Source organism: Crocodylus siamensis, chromosome 1, assembly GCF_052110815.1.
Source record: "Crocodylus siamensis isolate JL-2025a chromosome 1, ASM5211081v1, whole genome shotgun sequence".
In the NCBI taxonomy this organism is placed as follows: Eukaryota; Metazoa; Chordata; order Crocodylia; family Crocodylidae; genus Crocodylus; species Crocodylus siamensis.
Genome location: NC_143395.1, coordinates 275,327,457 through 275,345,154, shown reverse-complemented (window position 1 = coordinate 275,345,154; position 17,698 = coordinate 275,327,457). Strand labels below are relative to the sequence as shown.

At 40.3% G+C, this 17,698-nt stretch overlaps 1 protein-coding gene across 6 annotated transcripts in view; it reads left to right on the top strand.

Moving 5' to 3' along the window:
- The window catches only part of REPS2 (RALBP1 associated Eps domain containing 2), a 179,102-nt gene that overhangs the window by 118,643 nt on the left and 42,761 nt on the right, over positions 1-17,698 (top strand). For all 6 annotated transcript variants that reach the window (XM_090063020.1, XM_090062995.1, XM_090062986.1 and 3 more), the window contains exon 14: positions 1,692-1,828. In XM_090063020.1, the coding sequence (XP_089919146.1) occupies positions 1,692-1,828 (137 nt within the window). The remainder of the gene's footprint in view (positions 1-1,691; positions 1,829-17,698) is intronic.

Sequence of the window (17,698 nt, the reverse complement as noted above, 5' to 3'; positions counted from 1 at the left end):
TGATCCAAAGCCCATAGTGGGAACGTTTCCAGGGCTTCAAGGGGGGTTGAGTCAGGTCTTAAATGAATTGGGGCTGGTGGATTTAAAAAAAAAATCTTACCAGAGTGAGAAATTAAGCAGCAGGAAATGTATCAGGTTACTTGTAAAGCCTGAAATAAGTTTGGCTTTCATTCATATTTTTAGTGGCTACCTCAGAAATACAAGATGAACATTGCCAATGTCCAGTCTGTTAAAGAGTTGTCTTCTAACGATTTGGCAAAAACTGGTCCCTTTTCCTGTCATTGGGTGGTTTGGAGGTGGGTGGAGGTTGTATTACTTTAATGTTTTTTAATTAGGCCTTGCTTATCATGCATAATATATTACAGAAAGTGTAACACCTCATGTTGTCAGTACTGATTTGTGCAAAGCCTAGAGCCTTGCAGAAGAAAACGGCAGAAAAATATTGGACTCTGCTCAGCAAAACTGAACTTGCTACAGCTGTCTGGAAAGTGCACTGCATAACACATAGGCAGTATCATGACTTGAAAGTGGATAACTGTGAGGGGTGAATGTGAACAGACAATTTAAGACGCATTCAAGGAATTTCAAAAAGTCTTGCCTTCATAGCCTGCTATTGAATTAGCAGTTTGGGCCTCTAGGTTACCAACAAGTGAAGCTAGCTGACCAAAAGATGTCATATAATTCAAACGTGGAAACCTCAGTTTGGGGTATGTCTACAGCCACCTGTGTAGGACAGAAAGACTATGGACTTGAGTCAGGCTTGCATACTCAGGGGCCTGAAGATTGTTCCTCCCCAGTGAGCCCCAAAAGCAACACATCTCAGAGCAGGAGAGCAGGCAGCTTTTCGGATGCTGCCCTGCACCAACAAACTGGCAGCCTTAATTTCTACCAGAGGTTCATTTGTGCCCCACCTCTTTCACTACCACACAGCAGGGATATTTGGTGGGTGTACTAATAGGGCTTCTTTTGGTCCAGGTATGCTCAGCTGCTGCTACCAAACCAGGAACTGGACTTGCAGGTGGGCACCTTACACTGTCAAAGACCCATTATGTGGACTTTACATTGCCAGCAGTACCATGTATTAGATTATGCTGCCAGAATCCTTCATAACCCAAGGCTGAAAGAGACTCCCCTTTGCAGGACCTGGTATTTGAAGCATTATGATTTATATCACAATCAATGCAGTGCTTTGAGTACATTTCTGTATTCTTAATGTGCTTGGTGGGATGCAGCCATATTGTAAGAAATAAAAATGAGTAAAGATGCTTTAAAAGCAAGACAACATGCTAATATACTCCTGGTGACAGCTGGAGCCCACCGTGTTACACGTTAGTTTACAAAGAAGGTGAGGGACAGAAAGCATAAAGAGAACAGAAATTTTAATTCATGTTCATTCATCTTAGTTGCTATAATTATTTTGTTGGCTAAGGTGATGTGACCCCCTGAGCTAAAGATGAGAAGCCTGAAGCTAGAACACATGTGGCATACTAGTTCTGTGGGTTGAAAAGTCATCCTTTCACTCCCTAGACCTAGAGCAATAATATCCTCAGTCTTAGCTATCAAACACTATACTTTCCACCCATGACGAAGGAGGTTTTCCCACTATAAAGTGCAACGCTGATCAATAGTTATTATATTTGTTTAAAAGTTAAAGACTTTATTTTTCTTTACTATTTTTTGTTTCCCTTTAGGTCATATTCTAGCACATCTATTGAAGATGCCATGAAAAAGGGAGAAGAGCCCCCTACTCCCCCACCAAGGCCACAGAAGTCACATTCCAGAGCCTCCTCCTTAGATCTGAACAAAATCTTCCAGCAAAACACTCAAGGTAAAAACCTGTGTTTCCCTTCTTAACCTTTGGATTTCTGCTTTTCAGTGTTTTCCAAGCAATTACATGTGTGATATACTAGCACAAATGTGTGATTAGATGTATCCATATGCAGTTTTGACAGAAACTGATCCCAGAGCTAAAGAAACTGAACTTGATTCAATTACATCACCCATGGAACAAACCATTTTCTCTTATTATAATTAAGGTGGTTGTTACGTGGTTTTCTAGCACAATAATTAGAGTTTATGTACACAAGTCTGTCATCAGTGACCATTTATTACTGGTCTCAGTGTAAATACAGTTGTTACCAATGATAATACTGCATTCAAGATTTTATGTGTGTGCATGTTTTTGAGGGGAGGTAAACTATACTGTTTTTCCAATTCAGAAATAGAAAAATAAAACAAATATTTGAATTGGGGCAAGTGAAATTAGTAGTATGTAAACTTTTTTAATGTTAAAAGCTTCCACCTATGTGTTTATACTTATAGTTCTTATTGAATAAAAAGAAAGGGCAATTTCTTTCAAAGTTAGTTTGTCAAGAGGAAAATAGCTGTACAGCATGGGTTGCCACACCCGGCACAATGTAGCACGCAAGCCTCAAGTACTAAGTAAAAAGAGGTGCTGGAATGGAAATTGGAGGGGGGTGCTCAAGGCTTCAGCTGCATAGCATGGGGTTTTCATAGTTTCGTAGGGTCAGAAAGTTGGGTTGGGAGGGTGCCCAAGAGGAGATGCCACTGGCCAGAGCCAGTTTAACCCAGCCACTGCTGATTGAGGACTTTGGATCTGCAGTACACATTAAAACGTTTGCAGGGCCAAAGAAGGGTTTAACTGAATCGTGGTGGTGACACTGTTCCTACAGTAGCATCTTGTCCCCCCTCCACTCCACTTGGCTAGAGACTTGAGCCCTCCAGCTTCCATTCCAGTGTCTGACAGCACAAACTGTATCCGTGATGCCTCTGCAATCAGAGCAGTACTGAGGGAAGCAGCAGGGCTTAACTTGTGGCACGCCTGTCAGAAAGGTTGACCCCCACTGGTGTAGAGCAATGAGAGCATTATAAAAGGTTATTCCTGCATTGCAAAAGGAGTGGAAGAAGGAGCTGATTTCAGTAGATAAGTTGCCCAGCGCTGTTTGGTCATGCAACGTAGACAGAAGTGAATTGTGTTTTAACAGTGCCCTTGAATTAGACTGCAACTTTGGAGAATCCACGGCAGCTTTCTGATTCAGGAACTAGATTAAACATGATTGTGTTTATGCTGTCCAAGATGCTACATTTTAACAGCGTCAGAGGAATTTTTAATTCGGTTCACTAATGAGGTTATTGGAATTGAAAGGCGGGTTTCATCTGATGCGGTGTGGCATGGGGTTTGTGCAAAACCCCAGACTAGACAGTGTGTGGATCCTGTTGTATGTGTTAAATCAGAAAGCCAAGCAGGAATCAACTGAAAGTGGTGGGTTTTTTCTGCCTTGCACAGCGATGCAATTCCTGACCTTCAATGGCAGTTCCTGATTGGGAATATGACGCACTGACTTCTAATTACAACATAATTAGAACATAATTATTTTTGGCGGGAAAATCTTTCAGTGGTCATGTTTATAGCAGAATGTATAATTTTAAAGAAATAAACTTAGATTCAGGTTTCTGCTGGAACACGAGGGAAAAGAGACTGTCGGGCTAGGAAACCACATTAAACTAGGTCTGCAATTGGCATAGAACAGCTTGTATTAGATGGATTCTCCTGAAAGGCAGAATTCAGATTTATTAATATAATGATTTCTTCTACAAGAAGTAATAACATGAAAGATTCATGGGCTATGGATAAAGGAAAGGAGAACTTTTACCAGTGTTTGTGGAAGGAATTCTCATCTTGAAGAATGGGTTGTTTAATTGGATGCAAGCAATTTTGGGAAGGTCAATACAGATTTTGGTCATCCTAAAACTATTTGTGATTTTTGAGTTGTATAAATCACTTAGCTTCAGCTGGAAAAGATTTTTTTGTGTTTAGATTGATGAGACATACAAGGTGGTGTGATGTGTTTTCCCCAAATGGTTCAGGTGGTTACTTTTATTTCTGCTGACATTAGAAAAAGAAAAGTTTGAATCATTTTCAGCTGCCATTCCAATTTAGCTAGCCATTACTGGATAAGTCAAAGACTTTCAATATAGATGAGGTAAGAGTAGAAAACTGTTTATTGTTCTCAGGTAGTAGGAAAAACAACCAAGTGCAAATATTTAACACTGTTACTATACACAGATTATTTGCTTACTTTTTGTTTTCGTGCACTTTTGGAACAATTTTCTGTACATTTTCCTTTCTACTTTTGAGAAGTAAAACTAGATCAATATTTTTGCACCATTTTGCTAGTGATGAGCAATACAAATTAGTAGCTGGTATGATATCTTATATGGTAATATGGATTGCCTAGTTACAGGATCTGACATTGCAACATAAAGTCCAAGATGATGAAACTTCCATTGTTTAAGACTTGGCAGTTTATATATAAATGAAGCAGATTTGTCAATCCTCAGAGAGAAGCCTGTTTTTTCTACTTGTGCTTGCTTTTAGTGCAGCTACTCACATGACTAAGTTCCAGTATGAGTGATGAGGGTTGTGCATTGTGGCTGTGTGTGTATAACAAAAGTTAAAGAAAGCCTTTGTTCATAAGGGGGATAGGAATCACTCTTTGAGAAGTAGACAGCACCTGCATTTTCCTAGAAAACATTGTTGCCTTTTATTTTCTAAGTGAAAAATTGCCACAGCTTCATAACTTTTGACAAGTAAAATTTGAGTGTGCTATTTATTTTGATCTGCTGCAGTTTAAATGCATCTGACAATAACATATAACATAATTTCTTATAGAAATGTGTAACTAGATTGAAAAAAAAATCCTTTATCTCCTCTGTCACAGCAGTGGTGAAATCACAATTGATAGATTCATCAATTCATAGATGTTAGTGGCTGGAAGGGACCATACGAGACCATCAGGTCCAGCCCCCCTGCACTTGGACAGGAAAGACCACTGGGGTCAGATGACCCCAGCAAGGCGGGCGGCAATACATAATTGTTCTTGAAAAAGTTCTGTTTCCTATGCCAAGCCTGCATAATAGAGGTCTTACATCCTTGTACTGATTGCAGTGGAAAATTCTTATCCTAATTTTCAGTATGCAGCCCCTCAGCTCCTGCAGTTTAATTCCATGCGTGTCACAAACCTGTCCGCAAGGGACCTCCAGTGCCCTGAGCTTCTTGCCACTGTGCTGCCACTCATCTCAAAGAACAGACTGAGGTTGCCCTGGGATAGCTCCCTACCCCAGCAAGTCTCAACTCCTCTGCCCTTCAACTGGACCTGCAAACGCAGCAAAGACATTTCTGCCAGCTCTAGGACTAGGACCCCTTCACCCCCACACACACTTTTGGGCTGAGAAGAAATGAAAGGTCCCTTCCTCTCCATGGAGAGAACTAGCCTGGAGTATCATTTGCCCAGAAATCACCCTTTCTGCATTAATCAGTAAGGAGACAAACAACAAAAAGATTTATTACAAAATTTACAAGCAAAAATTGACTGCAGGTTTGGAGGCAAAAAAAGTAAAACAGTTTCTTTTCCTTTTATCTAGTCAGAGCTCAGCCATCCTGAGAGACCTGTCAGTGTGCCAGCTTACTTGGAGATCAGCCTTCCTGATGATTCTGACAGTCCTGGTTACTGTGGTCATTGAACTCCCAAAACCTGAGAGTCAAAGACTTTTTTTATTTTATCCTAGCTAGATCCTAAAAATTATCCTAGCTAGACCCTAAAAATCCTCGAAGGCTCCCCATCAAAATTATTCTAATAATGAGTCACCAGAATACTCAGAAGTTTCTGGCTACCTGGCATTCCTGTGGCTTGATAGACCATTCCTCTCAGGTGCCTTTGCTATCGGGAACTGATTTCTCCATTATGGACAGTGCCTTGGGATGCCCAACTCAGTGATGTTTCCTTTTGCCTGTGTCTGGGAGGGGTGATGCTTCCCTCAGTCCCTTGGTTGAACCATATCCAAAATTGTAAAGATATACATAGAGCATACAGCATAACATAATCTATGCAGTATCATTAATGTATGCAGAATAACATTGGCTTTGCAGTGAGACCACACATGCCATGTACGACAAAACACTAGAAAACATTCCTGACACACCGCAACCCCCAAAACATAATGTTGTTCTTGTCAGTGCTCAGCATATTTGAAAATCAGCCCTTAACATTTGAACCACAACTGATTAGAAATAGCTACATTTGAAAATGTGCCTTCATGCATGACCCTGGAGATAGCTTCACTCTCTCAAAGTGCAGCTAATACATAAAGGAAGACCTTGTTTTACATAATGGAAGACCTTGCTTCGACTCAAAAATCCCAGTATGAAGCTTTACTGTTTTTTTTAATGAGATCATTGTCTCCTTTTGCCTTACAATTTGACCAAAAAAATGATGCTTACAGCTAGATTCCTCAGGTATTTTTTTTTAGCGTGCATATATATATTCCTTACAGGGGTGTAGGTTGTAGCCGTGTTGGTCTGAGGATATAGGCAGACAAGGTTCTTTGGGTGAATCTGATATCTTTTATTAGACCAACTTAAATAACTGGAAAAAAAATTCTTAGCAAGCTTTCAGGTTTATATATATATATCAATGTATATTCTAATATATATACTATATAATATAATGTATGATGTATATTATTATATAATACATATTATATAGTATATTATATTACTGTTACATTTCATGTTATTATATATAACAATAATATTATAATTATATATAATATATAATTTTATATATATATTACAGAGAGTGTGTGTGTGTGTGTGTGTGTGTATTCCTTAGCACTCAGCCTCTGCTTCCTCAAGACAAGGAAGTCAATCCTTCAATTTGCTTGTGCTAGGCTATAAAAATACATGTATAAACATTTTTGGTTGGGCTTTTTCTTTTAAGTCCTTTATTTTCCAAGAAGATTTGTATAAAATGTTCCAAGGGTGACCTAGTCACCTTATCATGTAAAGTCTTGTTTTTCAGGTTCATAGGAGAGGGGAGGGGAGACAACATGGAGAAAATATTCTTGTTTTGGAGCTGTATGGGAACTTTTTTTTGTCGTAACTTTTCCAACTGGCCAGTTGGGGTAAGGAGTAGTGAAAAAGAGATTTCCTGCTTTCTGATTGTTTCTGAAGAGCAATTTGTGGTGGTTTAAGGAGGAATGTTGGTGTTCCTGCTAATAATTTTAACCTGAAGCAGGAGTAATGTCTGATTGGGAAAAGTGGTGGGTCTGAATTAAAAAGGGATTCACCAGGATTGACTTCACATCTTTAGAAGTCTGCCATGCTTCTGCTTGGCAGAATATTTCTGGCAGGACTCCAGAAATAACCTACAAGAAGAAGCCTGTTGCAGCACTGGTAAAGATACCTAGTAGATAGAGTGGCTTCTTGCTCTTGTGATGTTGCACACTACTTTGGATTCTCTTAGTGGACTTAGATTTGGAAGGAAAATATTAAAAATAGTGCAGATTGATATGGATAGAAGTGTAAACTTGTAAACTTTTTCAGGCTCCATGATTTTTGAGGAGTTGCGGAGGAAGGAAACCTATCCCAACTATCTGCTGGCAAGTCTCTGCTCAAGATTTTTTGGCCAAGAGTCTATTTCTTAGTTGCAGCCTTGGCAAACATTTCTGTTTTTTTAATTTGTTGTAAGATTCCAATACATGCTATAGCACTATGGTTACTTTTGAAATGTAATTTAAAAAAGAAAATAGGCTGCAATGTATTTTATTTACTGTTCAATTTCAATTTTGCATTGCAAAATTCTTTTAATCAAAACTTTTTTTTGCAATAAATGTTATTTGTTTTGGGAACAAAAAACTGCTTTGGCCAAATATTGAAGTTGCCATAATCAGTCTAGTTTCCTGATTATATGGAAGCAGTGAAGACTATATAATTACAGATTAAATGCTTCTTTTATCATTCATCAAAACAGCCACATAAGTATTTACAAACGAGTTTGTGACTGGTAGTTTCAGTTGCCCTTTTACTTTTGCAACACATGTCCCACTGAGGATATTCTTGTTGTTCAGGGAATGTGCAATGGAGGCACCATTTCATTCATGGGGAAGCTCTCAGTGTAATTTAGACTCACTTCTTCAAGGCTGTCAGTTCCAGCCATGGAGACAGCATTTTTCTTGTTCCTTTCCCTCCCTGTGAGTAAATTGAACACCGTGTTTTCTTAGTAAGATGGAAACCTGCTACTTCTTTATCAGAAACATACAATGTTTTCTAGAATGGATTTTATTTTCCTAATTGCACTTGGCTTTGTAAAAGTTACTTACATCTTCCATTCTTTTAAAAGCTGCTGGACAAGAAAGTGTTGTCACTGGGTATGGTGTGCATCTGAAAAAGGAGCACAGGAGAGATCAGGGTCAGGTCACTGCTAGACCCCACACTGGTACTGTTTCACTCTGTCTCCATGCCATTTATTCTTTCCTATAAACATGTCGCACAGAGTTTAAACTGGCACATTTAGCATGAGGCTGAATCAGTCCTGACCTGTTTACTGCTGTGACCTTTCACTCCTAGTTGTAGTGGGAGGTCCACTGACACCGAGTATCCAGTTGGTCAGTGAAATGCCTCTGGACTTCAGACATGGAGTGGCTTTGCCTTTTCCTCCCTGCTTGCACTCAGAAAGTTTGCACTATCTTTACTTTGAACTCCAGGCATTGGTCTTGTTTGCATAATTAGATACATTTGTCATGTCTTGAACCTCAGACACACCTTTTGAATGCTGAAAGTGCATTGAGTTACTATCAGGGATGCTTACATATGCCAAATGAAGGGCAAACTAAATATATTGCTGGCTGTTTTGCCAGAAGGAACTTACGTAGTTCTGCTGGGGCAGGAGTGGGAATAGAAAAAATCTGGGATTTGAAAACTGTGGTAGGTGTGAGGCACATGCAGTAGAAAAATGGTCCCTCTTGAAACTATTTACAATCTAAGCAAAGAATTGTCTTAGATGAGCTCCTCTGTGGAAAACGGAATTAGTTGTCTTCTTATGGGGAGGTTTCTGCAGGACTATAAATCCATGAAAAGGGAGAGAAGTAGTGGACAGGACTGGGAGATGATCATTGGAGCCAGGGCTGGGCCACAGATGTGGATTTCTCATTGTTCATGATCAGCTATAAGCCAAACTTGCCCTGAAGTGTTGACTATAGAAAATTTAATACAACCATATTTACTACCTTTCTATGCTCCTTCAACATCCTCATGTGACGCTCTGAGGCAGTGTTTCTCAACCAGTGGGTTGCAACCCAAAGAGGGTCTCAAGAATATTTGAAAGGGTCATGAGCAAGTCTCATAAAAATATTTAAAAGTGCAGGTTTCCTGTTGCTGGATGGCAGCCTTCTGCAAGGGGCTGCTTGGGACGATTGGAGGCAGTGGGCACATGTGCATGTGCACACACAGACACAGGTGGGCAGCATACAGTGAGGCCGAGTTGTGGGAGCAGCCCCAGCTGCTGGACACAGGTAAGTGTATGGGGAGCAGGAGTTGGAGGTCCAGGGGAGTGTCTGGAGGGCTGGGGGGTGTGTATGTGTGCTTGCCAGCACTGGGGAAGGTGGCTGGGTGCAGGCCTGCGGCTGTGCAGGAGAGTGGGGGGGAAAGGCGCTTGGCCCTTCAACCAGGGAAGGGGGCAGTCCTTTGTGGCAGGGAGCTGCGTGCCTGGGCCATCAGCATGGGGCCAGTGCCCCTGCACACAGGAGCCTACGTTCACTGCTCGGGGGGCGGGACCGGGGCAGCACTTACTGCTCGCACTATGACCTAAGCAGATCGGGGGCAGCTGGAGGGCCCGTCTGGCAGGGCTTGGGTGGGACGAGAGACTGCAAGTCGGGAGTGAGGGACCCCAGCGTAGCATGGGGGAGCAGGGGATTGTGGGTCGGGCACCAGCAGGGCCAGTGGATGTGGGTTGGGCAAGCCATTGATCTTGGCAAATGGGTCCCAGTACGAAAAAGGTTGAGAACCACTGCTCTAAGGGCAGCCCCAGCTGGAAAAGCTCTGCCATCTTGGTTCTGTCAGAGTCATGGAGGGGAGCATGTCTCCATGTGGCACATAATGGAGGTAAAAAAGCAAATCGGCATGCCATTTTAAAAATTAGAAAATAGAGAAGTTAAAAGAGTTAGAGATGTTTAGAAAATAGACATGATTTGCAATGAAATTATAATACTGTATTTACTTGAATAGAAGACAATCCTGATATATGAGATAACCCCCCCAATAATTAGATTCTGTACCTAGAAAATTTATAAATTTGCTTTATTTTCCAGGTATAGAATCTAATTACTGGAGGTTTGCATTGAATTTGTCCCCTTCCCACTGCTATAACAGGGAAAATAAATCTGACACTCAAGTAGCCTCTTTACTCTCTGTTTCCCCCTCCCCCAAGTTTTTCTCCTGGCAGCCCCATCCTCCACTCCTTATTGTCAAACTCTGCTCTCCCTGAGCACATGAAAGTGAGGAGCAAATTTGAAAACAATAACCTTGAAATTAAACACGGCTGTAGCAATTTGCATATAGTACCCATACACTTCATCCAGAATCGAGGCATATTACCTTTTTGCAACTGTTGCATATTTTAGCACAGGTACTGCATAAACACACTTTTGATTGACACTTTAACACCTACTTATATCTAATGTAAACTTTTTAGCCCAAAGCCAAAAGGCTCGTGATTTACCATATAGTTCACTGGGCTGGACTACACCAGAGGCAATATCACTTCAAGCCTATGAAACACAACATTGCGTACAGTTTACCCAGTATCCCTCTGTTGTGCCTCCTCTGTCTAGTCCATAAGATTAGTGTGGCCCTGCCCTCCATGGTGACCCCACAGCTCAGCACTGCTCAGTTGTGTATATACTCCAGATACCCCACAAAAGATCCATGTGCTAATTAGTGGTAACTCATGACTGGAACCAGGTGTTCTCGCAAGTCTTAGGATGCCCCAGAAATTTATATGCAGATGAAGCACCGAGCAACCTGTCTTAACAAAGAAAAGATGGAAAAAGACTAAACCAGTGTTAAAACAAGTAAAAGCGGACATAACCTGCCTACAAGAGTGTGGTATATTGGAGGAGAGGGAATATAAATACTTGGAGAAAAGGTGGAGATGGGGGCCATCTTGGTAGTTGGGGACAAACGATAACAAAGCAGCAGGTTTAGCAATACTTTTCAGAAACCCAGAGTGGTGAGTGAAGCAGGTGGGAAATATCATCAGTGGCAGGCTACAAGAAATGATACTGTCAGTTGGAGGAACAGAATTAGAAATTTAAATATATATGCACCACCAGAGTGGTAGAAGAGGAAGGCTCTGCTTACAAAACTAGCAGTATATGCAGTCAGAGGGAGACCACGGATAATAGTGGGGGTTTTCAAGTGTGTAATAGAAGCAGTTGACAAAATGGGAAGAAGGAGCTGGGACATTAGACAGTTCTTCCAGATTGGTAACACAAATAATGTAAGAAGAGTTGCTAATAAATGTGTGGTCAGGGGAGAAAGCCTTCACTAGAGCGCACCCCAGTAGAAAGAAGCAATCGAGAATTGACTTTGTGTTTGTATCCAAAGAAATAGAGATAAGAAGAAAAAAAAGAAACCATAAGCATGGTATTTAGCAGACAGTGGATCTTGAAGGTGGAAATAGGTCTTGGTAAGAGCCCGTAAGAGGAAAGGGAATGTGGAAGACAACTGCCTGAGACCAAGGTGCAGAGGTGTGTCAAGTATGCACAAAACAGTATAAGAGGTGGAAAACACTGAAGAAATATTTTAAGAGTACCAAAGAATGCTTGATGATGGTGAAAAAGAGGACAAAAGAATTTTTCAAGAAAACAGGCCAAAGTAATGCAGGGAAAAGAACTAAAGAACAGAGAGCTGCAAAGAAAGATGCAGGGTCTGCTTAAGGAATCTGCAGAAGGGAGGCAGCAAGTATGAGAGGAACTGGAAAGGTAGTTTAACAGTAAGAGAAAAGAAAAAATATACTTAGCACAAGCACTGTGGGTGGAAGAACACAATGAGTGGTCCCGATGCTTTTTGCCCAGAGTGAAGAAGGTGAAAAAAGAGCTAAAAGCAGTACACATAGAAAGAGGGGCCTGCAGGGAAAAGCAGGAGGAGGTGCTGGAAGCAACGAGGAGATTCTATGAAGAACTATATCAGAAGAAGGAAACAGAAAGAAAAATGAAGAATTTCTTGGAAGAGATTGAAGAAAAATTAGAGAAAGAGGAGATACAGAAGGATGGAAGATAAGCTAAGTTTAAAGGAAATGGAGGAGCTTAAAAACTTGTAAAAAAAAAAAAAAAAGACGACGAAGACTCTCCAGGAGCAGATGGACTACCCATGGACTTTACAAGAAATTCTGCCCATGGGTAGGGGTGAATTTAGTAGAGGTTCTAAATCAAAAGAGTATTAAAACATACAGTGGAGTATGGTGAACTGACTTAGGGATAAATTAAAATGAAAAGCACTATAATGGGAGTGGGAAACTGGAGGGACCTAGAGAAGTTTGGACTACAAGTAGTGGTGGCATAGATTAAAGCTTTAGGGATCCCAATTGAAGCAGAAGGGAAAGGAAATTAAGCATGGGAAAGGTGACAGCAAAGGTACAATAAGTATTATGGTTGTGGATGGGAAGGACACTGTCGTTTTCTGGAAAAGTGATGGGAAGGACACTGTTGTTTTCTGGAAAAGTGATGGAAGTTAAGGTGTGTTGCTGACGATGATTTTGTACACTAGAACTGTGTTTCTACTGTCATGATGGCAGTTAATGAAAGTAGAAAAGGAATTATGTGTATTCTTTTGGAAAGCAAAAAGAAAAAGGCTAGCCATAATGGAAAGAAAGATGGGGAAATGCGGGATGCTAGACATAGGATTGTTAGTTAACACAAACTACATAAGTGCAGTGTGTAAAGCAGGAACAGAAGGGGAAGGGACAGCAGCATGCTTTAGCTGATTTTTGGCAGGTCTGAGAAGACGGGAAATGTATGGAGGCTCTTGGAAGAAGCCATGGACATGGCAATCCTCTGTTCATTGCATAAGAATGAAAAGTTTTATTAGGATGTACAGTGTAGGAGCTGTGGGGCTGGAGGTCTTAAAGGATTTCAAGAGGCTGACAACAATTGTAAGAAAAAGAGACAGGATGGCATCAGTGGTGCACCTTAAAGAAGGACAAGTGGAAAAAAACGCGAAGGGAAATACCTGCCACACAACAGAGAGGAGAGCATGCTGATCTAGCATGGCTGATCATATGAAATATCTTGCCAGTAAGGGAGGTATAACATAGATGGAGCTTGGTGAAAACAGCCAAGTGTCCAAGGGAGAGGTGCAGGGATGAAAAAATGGGGGGGACATCTGTTTTGGGAGTGTATGCAAAGTTTGTGTGGGAAGGGATGCATCATTTTTTGAGTGTTACAAAAATAAGCCAGTCTTTAACACACAAGATGCTATTGTATGGGCTCATACCAAAGTGGCCTGAGGAAACAATATTAAGGGCACTGTTAGCCAATTAAAACCAGTTTTAAAAAAAAAAAGTTCCCATCAGCATGTTTGGCCAGTGTGGGCCATGTGTTTTATAGTCATGGTAAGTGTTAGCTTAATCAGTTTCATGGTTGGTTTCCATTGCTGACCACAAGCTGCATTTGGCAGCAATTTATTGATAGTGTATTTTAGTGAGATTTTATTGTATGCAGTTATAAGATGAGGGACTTTTTGCCTCATGACAGTTGGCGGGGGGTGCTCACCTTCTATTTGTGTATATGTACATGAAAATATAATATTATAAAATAGACTAAGTATATAGGTCTTAGATTTAAAAATAAGGACTATTGAATGAGAGGTATGCCTCAGCATAAGCATCTTTTGTCCTGTATGCTTGCTTGTTCTTGATTTGTCATTTAGGGTCTGATGCATAAAATACGTTAGTGAATAATTTTCCTGTCATCTGTGTAGCTTTCTGTACACTTGCTTAAGGTGCTTGCAGATTCAGGCCCCTTGAAATGTGAATGCTTCATAGCTGGTATTGTCTTCCTTTATATTTGGGAATGGCTTAGTTCATTTTTGGACACTAATGCAATACAAATGATAATATATGTGACCAGTATATGCAATGTATATGTCTTTATCAAGAGCCTTTATGTCAATAACAGTGCAAGTTCATATCACGTGGTTGGATTCTGGATGAGGAGTAAAGTGTTATATGTCAGAGTCATGTATAACATTTAGGTTAGATAAGCGAGAAGATCCTTTTCAGTCCGACAGCATTAACTCTTTCCTAACATAATGGAGTCATGATGGATGGTACATAAAACCAAAAAGAAATGGAGCTGCAAGGGGATGTAATAAACATCATGCTAAAGTTTTCAAGAGTTTTTAGCATAGATAATGATAGTCCTCTTATTTATTAGTAACAGTATGAAATACAGTTATTAATAACAATTGCTTATGGCACCTCACAAAATAGTGCGTTACAGCAATTTAATTCAGTTAAAAATAAGTGAATGTAGCTCATCTGGCTGCTCTTAAATGTTGAGTGAAATGGATGGTGACTGCCCAGCACAGAATGAAGATAAATTAAATCTGTATCCATAGCTCTGAACATTACTTATAGAAGCTCAAAAGTAGAGAGGAAAAGATCTGTTTGACCATCTGGAGTTTGATTTTGCCAGGCACAGAGAATCTTCTCAGTGTAGTGGGACTGTCACTTGGGTTCTCCTGAACTCTGACTCCTATATTCAGAGGAGGACTGTGTGCATATGCTTACTTCCAGGTAATGTCCCAAAGCTCTGCTTAAGACCCTGATGTGGTCAGGCTGGACAGTTCACATACATCTACTTGCATATACACACACACCGGAAAAACAGCCCCTAGTAATGCAGGTCTGTTGCCTACGTAATATAGGCTTCTCTCTAGTTTCAATTCTAATGAATGATTTTAAATGGGAGCCTTTTTGCTATTTAGGCAGTTGAAATTTTCACTGTGCTTTCTGGAATGTTGTATGTGTTGCATTCTAATGAATATAAATGTTAATGCTGACTTGTTTGCTTGATAACATAGAAATAAAGTTAAAATGGACTTTATCATTGAATTATTATTGTTTGTATTCCTCTAATACAGATCCTCTAGTCAAAAGGAAAGTAAGACTTTCCTTTTCATTTTTTCTTGAGTAATATAGGAAGGAAGGAAAGGATGGAGGGATGATTATTAAAAGATTTATTATTAACGATTTGCAAGGATATAGTACGCTTGAATTATTTTTTAAGACTTCTATGTAAACTTGATGACCCCTTTGTTTCTGGAGAATGTATTCATAGTGAATAGTCTATCAGCAGTCTGTGGCTGATTATGTGCAGGACTGCAAAATGCTTTGAGCATGGAAGGTATCAATGTATGTTAAGGTGAGGCAAGAGGGAGGGGAGAAATAAGTGATCATTTTTGCAAGTATGTCTTAAGCTAACAGGACTTTTACCTATAAATTTCAAATTATGTATATTGGGTTTTAGCATGCAAATTCCCATCAAGCTTGCTAGTTTGAAAGTACAGTAGTTACTGGAATGCCATTCTTTGTCTGTGTCTGTTCACTTCACAAGGTGTGATAGTTTTGGGTACCATTGCTATATGTAGTAAGAGCTGGGTGTAATTTTTTTGTGTCCAATCATTTGTCTCTGATATCTCCCACCTCACAAAAGAGTACCCTCACCACCAGCCTATAAAGTACTCAAGGGTAGTTAGCTCTCAATTCTTCCTTTTCATACCATTCTAATTTCCATGGCTTATTTAAGTATTCACTCAGTCAGAGAGAATGAGAGAATTAAACTCTAGCCTGTTATTAGGACTCTCTCCTGGCATGTGGAAGGTGTTGGATCAGATCTGATCTAGGCCCAATATTTCTTATCTCAAAAGACTACCCAGACCACCAGCCTATAGTGTTGTATTCGCTCTCTGGTTAAATTAGTTCTTAAATATGCCATGCTAAGTGACACACCATAAACAGGTTAAATGAAGAGGTTTTCATCTGAACCATGAAATTGGTTGTTATTCATACTACCCTATGGGTGGCCTGAGTGGAGAACAGCCTCTTTATGAAGCATAAACACAAGCCTAAAGACTCCCAGATTCATGTCAAAGCACCTGAGCCTTTTCTATACTGCAGTTCCCACTGTGACTATGACTGATGTTAGCTGCTGCTGTCCATCAAGGGAGCTGATTTTTCACTATCAGTAGCGGTCAGCCTGGATCCCAGCTGCCACTGCTGAATGCCCTGTGATTCTTGCAGCTCTTCTGATGGAGGAGAGTGCCCAAGGAAAACTAGCAGGGCACCACAAGTTTTGTGCAAAGAACTGATGACTTGGAAATACAGTTAAGAAGTGTCCTGAAAACTTGTTAACAAGTAGAAAATAAATTGAGCGAAAATAAATTGGTGCGTAGCATTTTATTTTTTCTTTTGGCTGTACCTAAGAATGTGCTGAAGATGCATATGTTTAAATTCCCTCAAGCTAGTGGTATAATGTATCTCATATTTGTGAAGGCCAAAATAATAAAAGCTCACACAGTATGTGTGTAATGGGCAGTTCTCAGGGTGTAGAATTAAGTGTTAATCTAGCTTTCAGACTGGAGAACTTACTTTATCTAGTTTAGCATCCTGTTGGCATTAGTCAGCCTTTTTGATTGCCAGAATGAGGCTAAGAAATAGCCTTGGATGACTGCCCTACTGATAGTTCACCAGGAAGTGTAAACATGCTCAGTGCAGGGCGATGAGTTTGTAATGAAAGCACTATCACTTTCTTTGTGAGAGCAGTCCAGGCCTTAAAAATGCTTTCACGCTGAACATTTCATTTGCTATGATACAAACACCCGAGTACTCGAGGCAGTTGAGCTTCTCTCACTGATATCCCCAAGCTATTCTGTGTATGCAATTTGTTGTCCTCATCCATTTATGAAGAATATATGTGGACTCAATAGCTCTGTTAACGGCACAAAAGGTGTTCTTTTCCTTGGGTGTAAGTCCAGGTTCATCTCCTTGCTGCTTTTTTGTACTGCATAGCTTTACTGTATGCTGGCTCACTTTGCCTTAATTCACAGAGACACTTCTAAAGTATGGAGGAGGGAAAACCTGGCCACAGGCCAGAGATAGGTGCTTGGGATAATAGAGTTAGTAGATTCATGATTGTGCAGATCCAATGGCCATTTCAGCCCAACTGCTACCAAGGAAACATAGAGGAGGAAGGGCAATACACTTATGGGTAGGGTCAGCTATGCTTCCAGTGTGTGAACTAGCATCCTCAGAGCAGCCTGGAGTAAGGGTTACTTCTCCATGTACTTGAACTGGTTCCTATGAAAGCAGTTTGAGATTTATTTTCACTGTAGCAATAAATCATTTGCTGTATTTCTGTTTATTTCCAAAGCCTTCAGAACAATACCATTTTAACAGACAAAGCCAAACACTGACAAGCCTTGTGTAGAACAGTTTCCAAGAAACGCAGACCTTCCAGAGTCGTCTGCAATTATAAGGCATCCGCTGAGATAGACAAAAAACTGTTTGTGTTTTATGGCAAGTTCTTTTGTTAAGGGATTGATAGCAGAGAAGGTTCAAGTATGGATCACCTGCCATGAGCACTATTTTTCATGGCCCCCTTTAGAAGAAAAAGTTTGTGTTTGTTATACTGTAGTTGTTTTTACTCCTCAAAAGTCAGCTGTCTCTAAAATCTTGTCTGGCAATTGTGCTAACATAAGCACAATTTCTTTCTAACAACAGGTCAAATATATTTGGAAACAGTGGGGAATTTTATGAATATTTCATGAAAAGCTTAAGTT